This window comes from Vipera berus (genome assembly GCF_964194415.1).
Source record: "Vipera berus genome assembly, chromosome: 1".
Lineage (NCBI taxonomy): Eukaryota > Metazoa > Chordata > Lepidosauria > Squamata > Viperidae > Vipera > Vipera berus.
The window spans coordinates 121,663,909-121,683,281 of record NC_138202.1 but is presented as its reverse complement, the minus strand read 5'-3'; the positions used below and the strand labels follow the sequence as shown (position 1 = coordinate 121,683,281).

General features: G+C 42.8%; 1 protein-coding gene across 1 annotated transcript in view; it reads left to right on the top strand.

The window, feature by feature from the left end:
- Nucleotides 1–16,335, top strand: part of SPEG (striated muscle enriched protein kinase) — a 139,272-nt gene extending 122,937 nt beyond the window's left edge. Inside the window, exons 32-41 of the mRNA XM_081343449.1 lie at nucleotides 290–406; nucleotides 1,983–2,150; nucleotides 2,286–2,408; nucleotides 4,101–4,265; nucleotides 5,141–5,885; nucleotides 7,317–7,556; nucleotides 8,303–8,526; nucleotides 10,789–10,864; nucleotides 11,155–11,304; nucleotides 13,066–16,335. Of these exons, the coding sequence (XP_081199575.1) occupies nucleotides 290–406; nucleotides 1,983–2,150; nucleotides 2,286–2,408; nucleotides 4,101–4,265; nucleotides 5,141–5,885; nucleotides 7,317–7,556; nucleotides 8,303–8,526; nucleotides 10,789–10,864; nucleotides 11,155–11,304; nucleotides 13,066–13,270 (2,213 nt within the window). The 3' untranslated portion in view covers nucleotides 13,271–16,335. The remainder of the gene's footprint in view (nucleotides 1–289; nucleotides 407–1,982; nucleotides 2,151–2,285; nucleotides 2,409–4,100; nucleotides 4,266–5,140; nucleotides 5,886–7,316; nucleotides 7,557–8,302; nucleotides 8,527–10,788; nucleotides 10,865–11,154; nucleotides 11,305–13,065) is intronic.
- Nucleotides 16,336–19,373: the final 3,038 nt, after the last annotated feature.

Below are 19,373 nucleotides of genomic sequence, written 5' to 3'. Positions count from 1 at the left end.
TTAGGTGCACTAAGTTCAGCCCAGCACACTTTGCCACTTTAGGTTTTCCCATCAGAAATTGGCTGGAAGCGGCATTGCAATTTTGTATGATTTGCCACTTAATTTTATGGCGGCAGCTCAGGAAGGGGGTCAAGAAAGGGGCTCAGGATTGTAAATCACCTGCCTTCACTAGAGGGAATTATTCCTATCCCAGTAATAAGAATTAGATTCCTGCCAAATCCTTTAGTACCAACCGGGTGGCATTTCGCAGCCTTTTCCAATGAATGCCTCTTATCTGTTTTCCTACCAGATTTCCCTCCTGTTTTCCACATAAAATTAAAGGACCAGGTATTGTTGGAGGGAGAGGCAGTGCAACTTTGCTGCCTCCCTGCCGCCAGCCCCGCCCCTTGTATTCTGTGGATGAAAGGTAAGTTCTGCACCACAAGGAGAACATGCCTCCTACATGTGGGCTGTGATAGGCCAAGGAGCTACCTAGATCTTGCAAGGTCAAGAAAGAGGGAACCTGATTCATTCTGAGTCTCCTTGCGAGGACTATACTATCCTTCTCCAATCTCGTGTGGGAGTACGCAACTCCCATCATCCTCTGCAAGCTCTGCCACTGGTGGTGGTGGCTGCAGGTGAGAGCAGTGCTGGCCGAGCTGAGTAATATTCAGCCTTGAAACTTCATCACTGAACTGAAATTTATCAGAAAGGGGACATAACTGTAGCCCAAATAGATGAAGTGGCTCAGTTAGAATCTTATGGCACAAAGTCTTAAATCCTTGGCTTGAACTGCCATCCCAGTGACTGCAAAGAGTTGGAATTCAGAATTAAATTGCATCAAAAACAACAAGCCCTTTCAGTTAAATCCAACTTTCTGGGTGTGTTTACATGACACAACTGACTCAGCCTCCGTGACTCCTGGTTTTTTCTGTGACGTGGCACATGATCAGTTGAATGTAAATAGCCTTTGTTATATGGACAATGGTCATCTTGCCCAATGTCCTTGTCTCTTTTATGCTATTTATAATCTATCTTCCTTCCTTCCTTCCTTCCTTCCTTCCTTCCTTCCTTCCTTCCTTCCTTCCTTCCTTCCTTCCTTCCTTCCTTCCTTCCTTCCTTCCTGTAATTTGATACCCCTCTGTCTGGGTTCACGCACCTGTATGTAATTAAAAATGTGTGCATATATGGGATTAAAAACAAAAGCAACTAAAGAAACAGTAAAAAAAAAGTCCATTCTATAAGGCCACAAGGCTTCTAACTCCATGTGGTGGACAGGAGAATCAACTCAATCAACCAGTCTTCTGAGTTCATATGATATAGGTAAAGGTTCCCCCGCACGTGCGTGCTAGTCGTTTCCGACTCTAGGGGCCGGTGCTCATCTCCGTATCAAAGCTGAAGAGCCAGCGCTTGTCCGAGGACGTCTCCGTGGTCATGTGGCTGGCATGACTAGACGCCAAAGGCGCACGGAACGCTGTTACATTCCCACCGTAGTGGTCCCTATTTTTCTACTTGCATTTTTACGTGCTTTCGAACTGCTAGGTTGGCAGAAGCTGGGACAAGTAACAGGTGCTCACTCTGCTACACGGCACTCGGGCTTCGACCCGCCAAACTGCCGACCTTCTGATCGACAAGCTCAGCGTCCTAACCCACTGAGCCACCCCATCCCTTTCATATGATATAAACTAGTTAATTTAAGACTAGTTTCCTGGGATTGCTTAAAACCAGTAACTTGGGAGGACTGATCCTGATCTAGCTTAACATGTCACTTCTGCAGTCACTCAGTGTTAGACCAAATCCACCTGGCAAACTCAGAAGCAGAAATTGGAGAGTAAGGGGAGGGACAAGTTTCAGCTTTGTATCAAAATTATGTGTTTGAATACATTGTTATCAGATGTGGGAAGCCATAGCAAAGGAGCATAAATGTGAAAGTCTGATGAAGAGCAGTCTGAATCATCAATGTCTCTAGTTTGGTTGAACTGACTATTTTCTGTCTTCCACAGATAAACGTGCCCTGGTTTCAGAGGGACTTCTTAATATTGTGGCATGTAAGGATGGCCGTCAGCTACTTACCATTTCCAAAGTCTCCAAGAAGGATGCAGGCCTGTATGAATGTAATGCTACAAATGCCTTGGGCACTGCAACTAGTTCCTGCACCATTGCTGTGGCACGTAAGAATAAACAAAGGTTTTCTAAAAAATTCCCCTTCCCCCCCCCCCTCGAATCAATATTGGTATTTCTGCCATATATATAGTTGCTGTTTGTGTCCCTCAGTTCATTCTCTTTTTAAAACCCATTTGGAACAGGTCTTCCTGGGAGACCAGGCACTCCAGAAATTCCACAAAAATACAGAAACACAGTCCTGGTGTTGTGGAGGCCAGCAGACACTCAGGCGCCCTGCACATACACACTGGAACGCAAGATAGATGGTATGTACCTATTGGATGTGGCAGAGTGTGTATCTGCTGCAGAGATTCTCAAGAGCAGCTGTTCTCCTGAACAGCTACCTGAAGTATCCTTGCATTTTTTATTTGAAGAATTCTGTTTCTTTCTAATGAGTCTGTCACTAGTTGCTTGCCCCCTCCTGTCTGATTTGATTTTTCTCTTCTTTCCCAAACTACTGGTGGTGCAACGCAAAGAAGAGAGGATGGTCTCCCTTCTCTAGCTCTTTGCATTCAGTAAAACTCATCTGTTGTTTTTTTATTTAAAAAGTTTTACAATACATTTTAACTTTAATCCCCCCCTCCCCCACCCCTATCCAACCCTCCCTATCCCTCTCCCCCACTCCCTCCCCCCCCCCGACTTCCCAGAGCTAAATACAGGGCATAAAATCAAAAAACAAACATAAACACCCCTATGTTATCAACAATAAACTATAAATTCTCTCTCTAGCTCATATAAAATGAATACAAACAATATTAACATTACAAATAAAGTAGAGAAAAAAAGAGGAAAACAGAAAAAGAGCTTTACTCAAAATAAATTTTCTTAATCCCAGTCCTTATTCATATTAATTTCAAAAAAGAAAAAAGAAAAGAAAAAAAAACAGAAAAAAAATCTTTCACCTGCTATTTGCATTCTCCCACCTTTCTCTAATTTCCAAACAAACTCTGTTACACGCCAAAAGCGCCTATCTCTGTTAATCTTAATAATCTCCAACCAAACTAAACTACGATCAAAAATAGTTCTTGCATGTATCACACCAAATGTCTCGCAGTTCCAAATCATCCTTAAGTTCAAATAAAAGTTCAAATACAAAGAATATATATATAAAAAAAGATTTAGGCAATCTCTAAGACAACTTGTTGTTAATTAGGAGCTTACATACCCATTCTTAGTTCAACACATACTTTAAGTCCATTACCCTAATATACTTTTCTAGCAAGCAATCTTAAATTGTGTAAAATATTAACAAAAAGAAAAGGAAAAAAAACCCTTCTTTCTCCTCTATAATAATTTTACTCCATTGACATTCTAATCTAAAAATTAATCAGCAATCTTAACGCCCCAAAACTTTTGGAGCACCTCACAACTCATCTGTTGTGCAACTCTTTGTTGGCTGGAATTCGTACCATTTTGGGGGGGAGGGGTGTGAGAAGCAACAGTGAAAAGAGCAGTGTCACAAAATGGTCCTGTATTGGAAGGGGTGGGTTCTCCGCTCTTGGGATGTGGCTCTTTGCAGTTTAAATCAAAGTGTTAGCTGACTGTCTGTTACGTTGATAACTGAGGTATTTTCTGCTTCAGAATGGGAGAAAACCACGCTGTCCATTTTTAGCAATCGTGCTTCTGAAATTTGGTGACAGAAGGAACTCTGGGGTTGTGGGTTATCATCTCTGATTCAATGGACTAAGTCCAAGTATGAAGAGCAGATTTTGACCAGTGGCCAAAAACAAAATCCAACTCTCTGGAATGCTGGAAGTTTCTTGAGGCTAGAAATATTTTCTTGTTTGGCACAGCCTCGTCACTTCCCTTTGCCCACCAATATACGTATTTACATTAGATTTGCAAAGCAAATTAGATGAGGTTGAAAATAAAACATGACAGTCAAGATCATTCATGGGATCTGCTTTTTTTTAAAAAAAACAACAACAACAACCTAACTCCTTTTTTCTCCCCCTCAGGAGAACATGATTGGAAAACAATCAGCTCAGGCATTGCTGACTGTTACTTCAACGCAACGGATCTTCCCGTAGGAAACACCGTCAAGTTCCGTGTTGCCTGTGCCAACAAAGCTGGACAAGGCCCGTACAGTAACCCTTCAGGGAAAGTGTTCATTGAGTCTGCAGGTGAGAAGGAGGAAAGCCTCGTATTAAATTATGTTAGCTTACATTATTTCTTCAGGGAAATAAAATTCCCAGAACCATTTACAAGTATCCATAATAAAATAGTCCTTATGCTCCAATTTACAGTCAAAAGCAGGGGTCTTCAAACTTGGCAACTTTAAGACTTGTGGACTTCAACTTCCAGAATTCTGGGAGTTGAAGTCCACAAGTCTTAAAATTGCCATGTTTTAAGACCCCCCCTGGTCAAAAAGGTGACTATCAAAAAGGACTGAGAGGGAGGGGGGAAACATGATGAGATAGTTATCTGGATGGATGGGAATTTTCTTATTCTATATTTGATTCTACTCACATTAAAAATAAGATTTGCCCTGCTTCTATCTTTCTGAACTGGCATTTTCTCTTCTGTTGTTAACATAATACCTTTTTATTTATTTTACTTATTTATTAAATGTGCTTGCCGTCTAGGCTGCAAGGCGGCAATACCTTTAGGTTTTAAGCTTAGTCCACATTCTTACCTCCCCACTTCAGAGTGATGCAGTTCTTGAGAAGTCCTCCTGTGAGTAATTCAGAAAGCAGGAGGCAAACACCAGGAGAGGTTGTTTGGTGGCATCTCATCAAGCTTGCTTCTTATAGCAGCCAACCCCTTGTTCCAGCCTGTGTGGCTAGTGCTTGCCACCTAGTTCCACATTCTGGATTGTGCCTTCAGCTGGCTGTAAATCCATCCCATGGTAGCAAAACAGAGAATGTTTCTTCCTTCATCCCGTTCTATCACAGTTGGCTTTCCTGTTTTGGAGAGGAGTCAACTCAGCATTCTCACTGGCTTTTGGAAGGAAAGTGAGCCTAGAAACTTTCCCTTTTGTGTTTTTCTTCCCATTCAGAACCCACAGCTGCCCATTTTGGTCTTCCTGCCAAGAAGAACAGAACAGCTTCAACCAGATCTACTCAGACGCTTCCTCATCAGACTCCCCAACCAATGACGAAAAGCACTGGTCCTCCGTCGACCCCTGAGCCAGTTTTAGGACAGGTTCCTGCTGTGCCACAAGTGATTCAAGCCAGTGAGGAGATATCTGTGGCTTCAGAGAAAGAAAAGCTCCCAATTGCAGCCCTCCTTCCATCCACCCAAGATTCCCCCACTTTGGAAGGTCCATCCATGATCAAGGCTCCTTTCCCAGAATCAACATTAAAGCCTTCCAGGACAGCCTCTTCTCTCAGCACTCATAATGTCCCGACTACCACCAAGGGTTTGCCGACCCCAGCGTCATCCCCTGGTTCTTCTGTCTCCCAGTTCTCCCCAGTCCAGCCTGCACTTCCAACTTCCACAGTGGACTCACCAGGGACCATCTCTCCTAAAACCGTGCCATATGTTGCCACCTCTTTTGTCTCCATCCCACCAAGACCACCTGTCACAGCAGATGATGCCCCCAGCCCCTCAGTCGCCCCCAGCCCCTCAGTCTCCCCCACCACAGAAGAAATACCTTCACACACACGTTTTCTAAGGCGGATCGTCACCTCCAGTAAGGATACTAGTAGTGGAGCCCGGGGCAGTCTTACTTCAAAAGATGAATCCGCTTTGCGCCAAGGAGTGCCTCAAAAGCCATACACCTTCTTGGATGAGAAAGCCAGGTAAGCTATTCGTATCAATAACAAAGCTGCCTTAGACTGAATCATACCTTGGGCCATTTAGCCCGGCGTTCTACATGCACGTGAGTTGTCCAACAGGCTCATGAGATGACATTTTTTCCTTTCCCCTGGAGCTTTTCGGCCAGAGATGTCAGAGACTGAGACTGAAATCTTCCATGGAGTTATTTCTGCAATGTGGTGTTTTAGATGGTGTGCAGCCTCAGACCTTTGTAAATAACAACAGAGGGTTTTGCACCATTGCCACAGTGGGGCTGATTGAGTTGAATAGATGTTGCAGCTCCTGGATCTTTGCAATACTGTGAACTGAACTCCAGAGAAGTTTCTCCTCTTAGTTTATTTCATGGATTAGTCAAAGATCATTTGGTTTGTCATGTTCAGCCCCTTAGTAAATGCAGGAATCCGGATTAGAATGTCTGACAGAAGTTATCCAGCTTCTTGAACAAATCCAGCAAAGGGCAACTCAACCCCTCAGTGGATAATTGGGTTCACTGATGAAATTGCTTCGCCCATTTCTCTTAATATTCGGTGGGAATTTGCTATTTTATAACTTACCATGATTTTCATACCCTGCGCTTCAGGAAGGCAGAACTTCCTTCTGACATCCTTTCAGGTACTTGAAGAGCATTCTCACACCTCTATTCAGGCCTTTTAAGGATGAATATACCTAGTTTCCTCATTAGGAATATTTATAAGACTACAGCTCCCAAGCTCTCAGGGAGCTTATGAGTAACCGTGTGAAACCTGTTGCTAATCTCTCAAATTTTGTAGGGATTCTTGACCTATAGTTCTGTATTACAAAAATCAGTTTGCAAGGAGCTTGTATGATATGCTGCACAATCACCCTTTTCCAGTGCTTTTTTTCTAAAAAAAAAAAAAGGTGCCGGAACTCACACACGTCATACAACCCCCCTTGCCTACCCTACAAGGTTCTAGCCAAAAAAGGTGCCGGAACTCCGTTCTATGACAAAAAAAGCCCTGCCCTTTTCTTTAACTAAGCATTTTCAACATTGTCCTTAAGCTGTAATGCTCAAAACAACTTCAGATGTGTTTTGTAGGAGAGAGACCAAAAACAGTGGTTTGCATTTCCTGTTTCCCATTTTGTATTATCCTTTGTAATGTCCGAAACATAATTATTTTATCTCCATCCCTTTGATGAGCTCTGTGGGATTACACATGTTAGGACATCAAAAAGAAAAAAAGTGTGATAAACAGGTTACATAATTCACCCTTCTTGTTTCTCTAGCAAGTTGTAATGTCAGTTATAAGTACAGCTAGTCAATACGGATTCACCAGGTTTTTACATGGAATGGCCCCGGTCTCTTGATTGATCGATTTTGCAGGTGAAGGCGGTTCTAGATTGCACTAAACAGCACCCAGCCATGCACTAAATGTATATTATATGTTTCTGTGCAGAGGCCGTTTTGGAGTGATCCGGGAATGTAAGGAGAATGCCACAGGCAAGCGTTTTCTGGCCAAAATTGTACCCTATGAGGCAGAAGGCAAGCAAAATGTCCTGCAGGAGTACGAGATCCTTAAGGGTCTGCACCACGAACGCATCATGACCCTCCACGAAGCCTACATTACTCCTCGCTATCTGGTGCTGATAGCAGAATATTGCACTGGGAAAGAGATCCTCTTCCACCTTGTTGACAGGTTTGTTGGGGGCAAATGGTGAGAATGAGACTTCAGATGGTTAGAAAGGTCTTTGTGTCCAAGAGAGGCAAACAGGAATCTGCAGGATTTAGACAGCAAGCAGAGAATTCCATAAGGAAATATATCAGGCCAAGGTTAAAGAGCTTTGAAAGAATATGGTCACAACGTGTTGGCTAATCCCAACAAATCCTTTGCAACCTGAACCAGATTTAATTACCAGGGAAATTGATAGTGGAGATTATCATTTATTCAAGGCAAGGTTATTCAGTACAAAGCTTATACCTCTCAGCCACTGAATTGCGGGTGAAAAGGGAAATTTCTGCTTGATCCAACTATGTAAACATAAACTGGTTAAGCTGATGTCAAGCAGAATACTAGCAAGGTCAAAATTTGAAAAATGAAAATCTCACTTTAGCAAGGCAGGAAGGAGCATTACATTTATCTTAAAATAGCTATATAATATGATGATGACAAATTATACTGTAATACAATGACCATGATTGAACAACATTATGGTAAGCTTTCCCAAATAAAGGCCCTCCAGAAGGGGCCACAGATTGGGAATTTTAGGAGCTGTATTCTCAGTATACTTGAAGGGTGGATGAAGGCTAGCAAAAATCTCCAATGTGCTTATTTAGGGCTAATTGTTTTCAAATAGGAAGTATGGTACAATTATACTAGGACATGCATCTGGAATTGATTTTTGAATTCCCAACCATCCTTTAACTTCATTTCTATGCCCATAGGTTCCGATACTCAGAGGATGATGTGGTGGGGTATATAATGCAGATCCTTCAAGGTCTAGAATATCTTCATGGACGACATATCGTTCACCTTGACCTGAAGCCTGAAAACATCATTGTTTCCACCACAAACGTAGTAAAAATTATTGACTTTGGTAGTGCCCAGACATACAATCCAATAGTTTTGCGACAGCTAGGGCGTCGTGTTGGCACTTTAGAATACATGGGTGAGTCTTTCTTATATATATATAAGCTTAAGATGCAGTCGGCCCAGGTTCGAATCTCAGAAGGGTATGACTGACTGATGAGAACAAATGAGTTTGAAATGGCCATATCAGCCTCCCTTTAGTTCTTTGTTATCAATCCAAAAAATTTACACAAATATGAGCTGTCACTGTTGTGACTACAGCCTGTGGATGGCCTTGGGTTAGGTTGAAACAGGAAATAAGATTTGCCCCGTATTTGGGGCCTAGCAAGGTATTCTATATATATATATATATATATATATATATATATATATATATATATATATATATATATATATATATATATATATATATATATATATATACATATATATATATATATATATATACACATATATATATATATATATATACATATATATATATATATATATACATACATATATATATATATATATACATACATATATATATATATATATACATATATATATATATATATATACATATATATATATATATATATATATATATATATATATATATATATATATATATATATATATATATATAGGGATGCGGTGGCTCAGTGCGTTAGGACGCTGAGCTTGTCAATCAGAAGGTCGGCAGTTTGGCGGGTCGAATCCCGAGTGCCGCGTAGCAGAGTGAGCGCCTGTTATTCGTCCCATCTTCTGCCAACCTAGCAGTTCGAAAGCACGTAAAAATGCAAGTAGAAAAATAGGGACCACTACAGTGGGAAGGTAACAGCGTTCCGTGCCCCTTTGGCGTCTAGTCATGCTGGCCACATGACCACGGAGACATCCTCGAACAAGCGCTGGCTCTTCGGCTTTGAAACGTAGATCAGCACCGGCACACACACATACACATACACATATACATATATATAGACAATCAAATTGCTTGTTCTGTACCAGCCTGCTACCGGCCCTGCAGAAAAGGCAGGGACAACCCCTTTACAAACGGCAAGAGGCTGGAATTAAGCCTGCCAAATTTATTAACATAAAACAGAGCAAAACAAGACACCAACCATGAAACAGGAGCTATGAAACAGGAACTATTCAAGCGGTTGCCTTCAGCAAACCAGCCCTCCCACGCATTCCCCTTTTATACAGTTCAGGGCGTGGCTTCTCTCTGCCTCCTTCCGAGGTGCCCCATTGCCTTCCTCTGTTTACTCCTGATTGACTGCCTCCTGCGTCGGGCGTCCTTGAACAGGGCCAGCTGTGGGTCATCTTCATCCACGCTGTCAGGCTCACACAGCTGGGTCTCCGTCGTGACCAGGTGGGAGGGGCCTGGCTAAGGGCTCTCATCAGCAAGCTCTTCAACATCCCCCTCCTCCTCTGAGTCGTCCGACCCAACTGCCGAACCCACAGGCTGACCCTGAATCACAACACTGCTAAGGAGCCTGAAAGCAGAGCAGGAAGGAAAGAACTATAAAAATTAGCTACAGAGCACTTGGTGAGACCCTAACTCTAGAGGTAAAAATGCTTTTCTTTTGCATGGTTTTCATTGGGAGGTGGAGGAAGGACTTTACTTGTGCTGCCAGCCAAATACCTTCCTGCTAAGGTTTTAGATATCTTCTCGTAGCCAGAAATCTCGAGGCATGGAAAATCCCACAATTCATACAGACATCTTGCCTTTCTGATTGATTGATTGATTATTTAATTAATGCATATGCCGCTCATCTCACGACTCTGGACAGCTTGCAATATTTGACCATGAATAACTAAGAGCTAGTGAGGAGTAATGGTTAAGTGCTGGACTAGGAGTGGAGAGATCCAGGTTCAAGTCCCCTTTCAGCCAAAGAGGTTCACTGGATAACTTTGGGCAGTTGCTCTCTCTCACCCCAACTACTACACAGGTCTGCTGTTGTGAAGAAAATCGGGAGGAGAGAACACTACACACACCAGCTGGAGCACCTACGCAAAAAAGCCGGATATGAATCTAAAAAATAAATAATCAGTGGAATGATACTCCTTTGAAGATTGCCCGAATAATTGTGCAAAAACATTGTATCAGCCTTTTTGTGACCACATTTTACTTGGTTATAGTCCTTTTTACTCTGTCTCTGATGGGTCTGAGCAAATATTTTTGTTCTGAACTCTCATCCTCTCTCTCTCTCCCTCCCTCCCTCCCTCCCTCCCATGGGTTTCCTCGGCTTTCTTCGGTATATTAAGTGGAAGCCCTTCTGGGCACAATATGGAATTTGGCCTTGCATGTCATCTGCAAGGAAGAAAGAAGTATAGTCCTTTCTTTTCTTTGCAGCTCCAGAAATGGTGAAGGGGGATCCCATTGGCTCAGCAGCTGACATCTGGGGCATAGGAGTGCTCACGTATATTATGTAAGTATGGATGAGATGAGCGATGGCAGGAAGTTGAGTGTGTCAAGTAGAATTAAAAGTCTTAACTCTGATTAATGTCCTGCAATAGTATACCAAATTGGAGCCTATAGTTCTGTTTCCTTGATATTCTGCTGACCTGGGCAATAACATGCTCTGTAAAGCACCAACGTCTTATAGAAACCTCTAATAACAATGCTCACACAACGACACCTCACTGTGGAATGTTAGCTCCATAGACAAGCGGATCGTTTATGTTGTCCATTGCTCCCATTCTCCATTGTTCCCATCAGGCTCAGTGGTCGCTCACCGTTCTTTGAAGCAGATACCTTGGAGATAGAGAGCAGGATCCTTGCAGGGCGTTATGATGCCTTCAAGCTCTACCCTAACGTCTCCCAGAGTGCTGCACTTTTCATCCGCAAAGTCCTCTCTGCTCATCCATGGTGAGTAAATTGTGGGGAAAGAAAATAACAGAACCTGGGAGCAGCATAGGTTTTGTCAGCCTAGTTGAGCAGCATCTGAAGCTCCAAATAGCACCATCATAGTGTAAGTGTGAAGGTTATTAAACATACTATAAGCTTTAGGACAGGGCTTTTCAACCAGTGGTACAGGTACCACCTGTGGTACATTGGCACCTGGCAGGTGGTATGTGACCATCCGAGAAAAGTAGTGGGGGAGGGTTAGGTTGAATCGGTGGCAGCACCGCACAAGCCTGAGCGAGAGACGGATGGAGCTGCAGGGCTGTCAGGGCTCAGCGGAAGCGCCAGGATGAGCGCCAGGCTCCAGCTGGAGCTCGGCGCTGATCCTGGCACTTCTGCTGAGCCCAGAAGAGGCGCCAATCAAACTGGAATGTTGCAGCATCTCCAGGGTCTTGTGATTTACATTCAGATGCTTGGCAACTGATTCATATTTATGATGGTCACAGTGTCCCAGGGTCATGTGAAGTGACCAAAACCTGCTGCAACCACCCAGCAGAGGGGGGGAAATAAAAAACAAACACCCCCACCCCCGCTGCCAATCCTCAACAGAAATGCTCATAACAATGAGGAAGAAGACAGGAGGAAGAGCGCCGCCGGGCAGGCAGGCAGGTGTCTTGCTTGACTGTGGCTTGGGGGGGCACTTTTTTCAGTGCCATTGTAACTTCGAACAGTCACTAAGCGAACTGTTGTAAGTCGAGGACTACCTGTACTTCATCACTTTTTTTTCCTTTTTTTGTCATCAAGTTTTTGACACCTTGTTAGGCGACTGGTGGTACTCGGATGTTGCCATATCCTAAAAGTGGTACAATGGGTGAAAAGGTTGAAAAGCCCTGCTTTAGGATATTCACAAGGCTTTGCTTGGAGGATTGCAAGAGGAAGCAAATAATTGTTTGTTTGTATGCTTACTTAAACAATGTGTATGGCTGCCCACCTTGCCACTGGTACTTAGCAGCTAACAATGAACTAAGACCATTAAAAAGTGTAAAGAATCCAATGTTTGTTTGTTTTTTAAAAAATGAAAGAAGCTATGGCAACAATCAATCTGTCATGTCCCAGACGGCCAGCAAAATCCTTCCATCTTACAAATCAATAGCAAAGAGACAAGCAGCAGGCAAACCAACCAACAGTGTTTCCAGTCCCGATGCTTAAGAGAAAACCTGATCTTTAGCACCTTACAGAAGACCACTAGGGTCAGGGTAATTCATGGCAAATATTAGAACAGTCATTAGACGTGATCAGCAGCATAATTCCAAATATCCTTTCCTGCAAATAAAATCCCATCAGCAGCATAATTCCAAATATCCTTTCCTGCAATTATAATCCATCACGTGTACCTTTCACCAGTGGTTTTGTGGAATGGGAGTGGGATGGCTTTAGAGGTGGAAGATGTTGGAACTGCATTAGTTGTGCCTTATTTCTGTTGCAAATTCTGGATAGATCGTGTCTGGGTTCAATATCAGAGTGCATGATTTATACAAATCAGGTTTCAAGTACAGCCTGAGATATCTCCCGGTAAGGCTGAGAAAAGTTCTTGTTGGAAACTCTGGAGCACTGCAGCAACCCGTCAGTGTCAAGGACGAGATGAAAACCCAGGGGCCTGCCTTAGTGTAATATGGCACCCTGTGCATTTTACATTCCACCTGACTTTCAGTCTGGGGTTTTATTTCCATCCTGAATATAACAAGGGTTCTGGAAAGCTCCTCCTAATAAATCTATCTCTTGCAGGAGCCGTCCCACTCTCAAGGATTGCTTTGCCAATCCATGGCTCCAGGATGCCTATCTCATGAAGTTGCGGCGTCAGACCCTCACTTTCACCACGAGTCGCCTGAAAGAGTTCTTGGTGGAGCACCAGCGTCGGCGCAATGAAGTGGCTACCAAGCACAAGGTCTTATTGCGCTCCTACCATGGCGCTAGCAGCCACGTGCCCTAGCCGCCTGCCCTGCCGGAGGAGCCACAAAACATTCCAGCAGGGGGCGTAACGGGCCAAGTACCTGTCCTCCCAGCCAGGGTGGGACCGGTTGATATACCTCATGGATGACAAAGAGTCATCAGCACTGGCTGCTGATCTTCCCCTTCTCCCACAATCCTCACAGCAGGGCAAGCTGGTTTAGAGGGAATGAAACAGTGCCTGGTGACGAGACTTGCGACTGTGGGGTTGGTTCACAAAGGGGTGATGTGCTCTGGGAAATCTGAGAAGGGCTTTGAAGAGGCAAAAGCCGGGACCTCTCCTCGTCAGAAGAAAGTTCCTTGGGGAAGATTCAGATGACTCCTTCTGCATTGTGTCTAATGGATGGCCTCCGTTCCTTGGGACATAGCCCTGAGGAGTGGCCCGTGGTTTTGTTTTGCAAAGTAACCTGAGCTGGGAAAGAGAAAGATGGATCAGCCCTGCTAGATTAGGTTTGTGTGAAGGCACAACAGGAAGGGAAAACTTTGTCCGCCACCCGTGTAACTGATATGCAGTGCAGCCGTGGAATAATTTGTTGTCATCATCATGGGTGTGTCTGTTTCCCAAGGGAGGGAATAGGAAAGGAGGGGCATGCATTAAGTCTACATCTGTTAAACTTTAATTTGTGTTTCTGCACTGAGTCGGGTTGGATTCAAGGGTTTCAGTGGCCTCTTCCAACGTTATGGTCTTAGGATTTTACAGCAACCCAATGTCAGTTGAAATCCACACATCTTAAAAGTTGCCAAAGTTGAGAAACACTGATATTAGACAGCCATTAGAAGATCTTTCATCTTCAAACTTTCACCAGAATCTCTCCTTTGCATTTTGCACATGCTTTTCTGAAAGTATAATCCTTTTTTTTCCCCTTCAGAACTCATGCAGAAGACACTTTGTCTTCCTGCCCACTTTCATGAATCAAGTATATACAGTACTTTCTACACAACTCCACCTCCTCAAAGTATTTACATTTACACAAGACTCTTTCCTTAATGCTCTTTCGCCAAAGTACATCTTGCAACCTGCAGAACACCTGGCCAAACAGGCAGAGAGCTTCCACTTTTGTGCAGTTTTTTCTTCTGCAGTAGGCTTTCTCAGGATATACAACATGGTGTGTTGGTTTTATTGTTAAGGAGGGAAATGCAACGGCCTCTGAGCTCATCCCAGCCCTTTTACCTGTTAGCCTTGCTGTGGTGAAGGTGGCTGACTCTATCTCTGCTGTGGTAGAAACTCACTAATGAAGCCACTTACATAGTCAGGAGAATATTTATAGCCGTCTCCCTTCCCAAGGAATGAAGTCGCAGGCCGTCCGTTTTCTACCCTGCCTGGCCTGTATAGTGTCCATAGGAATCAATCTTTCAGGTCTTACTGAAAAGGATGGAAGCCATTCTGAGCAATAGAATCTACAGGTTCTCAAATCTGCAGAATCGCTGATGTATTGGGGTAGAGAGGAGTTTACAAACCTAGATTGGGTAGGATAGTGGAAATAAGATGTTGACGGTTGATCAGAAGAGAAAACCAAACCCAGGCATCTAGTGCATAAATGCAACTATCCTGTCTTGCCTTGGGGTATGTAAATCCATGCCTCTTGATTCCCTCAAGTTCATTTCTCACCCTGTCCAATGTATTTTAAATGTGGAGACGATGCACATTTCCCCTCTTGCACAGGAAACGCAAAACAACAAACCTCTTCCAGGTGGATGGTTTATCACAAATCAATCACTCTTCTTCTGCTGCAACTATAAATGGAACCACACATGACTTTCCACATTATCATGGATATTGCAGTCTTCCTGTAAACTCCTCTCACTCTTTTCTAGGTCTATCCAAAGCAACAGCATAAATGCTGTAGATGGAAAGGAAAAATATATATATATTCACCTGAGCAATCATGGGGTGGGATATCCTAGTAACCTTTTTTTATTAAAAGAAATCGTTTGTTAGTGTTAAGTGCTACTTACATGTCAAAAAAGTTTGGAAAGGCTTTTCTTTTTAAAATTAGTATTATAGTGGTATTTTAACACTTTTAAAATATATAATTGGAAAAGCATTTTGGCACTAATTTTTAAAAAACAAGGTTTACAAATGGATGCTTACCACGCAGTTTATATTAAAAGTATGCTGAGATTTCAGGGGTACAGCTTTTCCAATACCCTATTACACAAACTGAAGATAGGCCTCAAAAAGAAAAAACACCCTCTATACATTTTGAGATTGTGCTAGTCTTTTTTCAGAAAGAAAGAAAGAGAAAGAAAAGAGAAAGAAAGAAAGGAGAGAGAGAGAGAGAGAGAGAAACAATAGTGGGAAACATGAAAAAGTTACAAATGTTTGAATTCCTTCCCAAAGGGTGAGTGAAAAGGGGGAAATCTGCAATAAATGCCTTGTGTGGAAGCAGTTCACCAGTAAAAATAAAGACAGAGAATAATTTCAGTGGTTTGATGTGATTCATGGAGAAAATGGAAGCTTACAAAAGAAAGGTACATATTTTGCATTTTCTCTTAGTAAAAATATTGAGCTGGTTAATCAAGGTGTTCTATCAAAGACAAGGATGAATGCCAATAGAGACCCCTCGGAATGTGTTTGGATTTATCCAGGGCTTTTTTTTGCCATAAAACGCTCAGAACGGAGTTCCGGCACCTTTTTTGGATGGAACCTTGTAGGGTAGGCAAGGCGGGTTGTATGACCCGTGTGAGTTCCGGCACCTTTTTCTTTTACCAAAAAAGCACTGGATTTATCTAAAAATATGAGTGGAATTGCTGAGCAGCAGCACAGTGGCCTAGAGATGAAGAAGCTCACCTCCCACTTGAAAGGTTGAGAGTTCAATCCTAGGCAGTGGCAGATATTTTCTCCCAGGGTACAAAGAAGAATATCTGTTGCGAAGATGAGCCCCGACTCCACTTGGAATAAAGACATTAAAGCAGACATGTCAAACTCGTGACATCATGTGACATCGCACGATATATCGGAGCTTTTTTGCCATTGCCAGCAATGGGGTGGGCGTGGTTTCTTCATGACGCATCCAGCCCGCGGGCCGGCAGTTTGACACCCCTGCGTCATAAAAAAGAAAAACAAAAACGAGTGGAGTTGCCATGGAATTATTTTTGATCTGATACGCATTGTTTCCCCTTTAGGTACAAATTTAGGGGGGGGGGGAAAGTGCAGCACGTTTTCTCAGAATGCATCATCAAAGAATTGACCAAGGGCTACATACAGTAGTATTAAATTAACTTTAATTCCATAAATACAAAGGGTACTTTAAGTACATACCAAAAAAAATGCACACACAAATTCACACTGTGACTAATGGGGAGGAAGGAAGCAAAACAAGTTTTTATTCTGCAACCTGGAAGTGAGGCTGGATTCAACCCACAGGATGAACCCTTCGAAAAAGATAGAGACAAAACTTAGATAGTCCACAGTAATGCTGGACTTAAAAAGAGAACCAAAATTGGTGTCTTTGACCTGTTATGAAAAACTTCAACTGATTCTTGAGAAACTTGTTCATCACCATAAGTAGAAGGTGGTACATGTGTGCGGGTGAGTGTGGGTGAGGAGTGGATGGTGGTAGGAGTAATGGTGTGTGTGCAGGGGATGAAGGCAGCTCCATTTGTTCTTAACCATTCATTAAATTTAGATTAGCTTACTACCCCTAAACAGTTTCACACGCTTTCTAATAGTCTCCTGGTTTCATAGCCTGTGGAATATATTTGTTCCTCACCGCATTCTTTTTCTCCTCACCCTCTCCTTTCCTTGAACTTGCTGAGCATCACCCACATGCAAAAGGATCTCGCACAAGTGACAATATTTACACAATTGCAAGGTATGGCCCAGTCCTCATACTACACTTCTTCCATGATTCTCAGTAGTTCAGGCTCCAGAATAGATGGAAACAACTCAGTTGGCAATTATTTTGTTACACATTTCAATAATTAAACAATTTTGTATGAGGTTTTTATCGGATGAAGCATGGTGACCTTAAACTGGCTGGCTCCTATGGAAGGAGGGCTTTTGAAATTAGGTTCTGTGCCGGGACCAAACAGGCAAGTAAGGAACAGAACTGGACTACACACTCACTACCTTATGTAAATTGGTCTGGCAAAGTATTCCCTAACTCAGACATGTCAAACACAAGGCCCGGGGGCCGGATCCGGCCTGCAAAGTGGTTTCATGCGGCTCGCGAAGCCATCCTAGAAACAGTGAGGGCCCAGAGACCCTCAGATCTGTCCCACTCCTGCCCAGGCCCCCATAGGCACCTGATGCGAACGATGTAGAGCTGGCCACGCCCACCCAGTAGGCCATATGTACTCTAGCCACGCCCACCCAGTAGGCCACGCCCACCCTGGCCATACCCACCCGGCCCCCTGAGGGCAACCGCAATGCTGATGCGGCCCTCAATGAAATTGAGTTTGACACCCCTGGGCCCTAACAGAATCCTTCATTTGTCAGATCAGCGCAAAACTGGTTTTAAAAAATCAGTTATTAGCTATAATCCAAGTCAGATTTAGATGTACAGTAATCCAAGAACTTATTTTAAAAGGTACTATAGTGAAACAAATACTCTTTGCATTGTTAATTTCTCATAGACTCTGGATGAATAAGTAAGAAAGTTACACTGCTCTGCTAGCACAGAGTTCTGAATCATCTTCCTAGTACACATTTTCTAAGTTTCATCTGGCAAGGGCTCCTACTTTTCCTCAAGATGCCACTAGAAATCCAGGGGAATCCTATGGAGGCTGAAGATATAGGACTAATTAATTGAATACTGTTGTGATGTAGGATCAGCCTGTGCTCTGGACTTAGTTTCTGAGTGGACCCCAAGAACGTATTATGGGCTCTTCTTCACAGTACTCAAGCTTGTTTCAGACATGCCAAGGGAAAGAGAAAAGGTATTTCATGGGCTAGCATTCACATAGTCTTTTCTTCTGTGGGTAAATCCCATAAAGTCTAAGAAATCCTTTATTTGTTTACACCTAAGGGACAGAGTCTTTCCAAACTCAAGTTATAACCCTCTAACTACCAGATACTGTATATCCTGAGATTCTAGGATGTGGCTAAACTGACCCCATCCAGCTCCTCTTCCCCATTCAGTTCTGAACTGCAAAGTCTCTTAATTCAGGCTTCTCTTGGAGGGAATGTACTGCCTCCTCTTGAAAAGTTCTGAGCTGCCTAGGTTTGCTTCCACTGAGTCTTCAGTGCACATTCCATCACAGTATTAGAGATTTCACCTTTAGCATGTGGAAGTTCTCAAGGTTAATCTTTACAGTACTCCAGACAGACTTGGGCCTTAAATTTCCATTTAAAATCCTGGAGAGGTTTGATTACTGTAGTTAGTGTAGTAGGCAATGAGCCTATTGCCTTTGGTTTACACTCCATTTACACTAATGGAGTTCCCAATTTTTGCCATATTCCCTTGACCCGGTCCTGTCTCCCTTTCCAGCCATCATTTCCTTAACATTATCCTGTTGTTTTCTGTACCACAAAAGGAATCAGCAAAGCAGATGGGAGCAAAGAAGGCAGGGCAATGTATTATTATGCTAGGAACTGTCTTTATTACTATGTTAAGAATTGCTAATCAGGAAAGTTCAGTACTAACTAGATGACTCAAACCTCTAACTCATTCTGACACCCATGCCCACTCTCCTACTCACATGAGTAAATCAGAGGTAGCCTTCCAAGTCTTTGAAGCTGTATCTGCAAGGACAGATGGAATGTGGCTTAGATGCCATTCTGGAAATCTGGTACACTCAACACTTCTCAAACACCTTTAAGACATTTGAACCATTGTATCTCCTTTACATTTACTTTTAAACCAATGAACATACCAGAAAGTATCAGACAAGCTATACTGAAACTGCAAACTAGTGAAAAAGTTTTCTTAAACAAGTCACATTATTTTATCTTTTTAATTAAAAAACAGAATTAATTGAAAAACAGCCCCAGAGCTCATACAGTAGTTACTTCAGAAGAACTGTTTCCTTCATCTGTTGTTGCATGGTGAAGCAAAGGATGGGCTTGCATAACAAGCTTATGTGAGTCGGTTGATCAAAGGTGGAGATTGCACACAACATGCTCAGCTTGGTTAGTCTTCAGT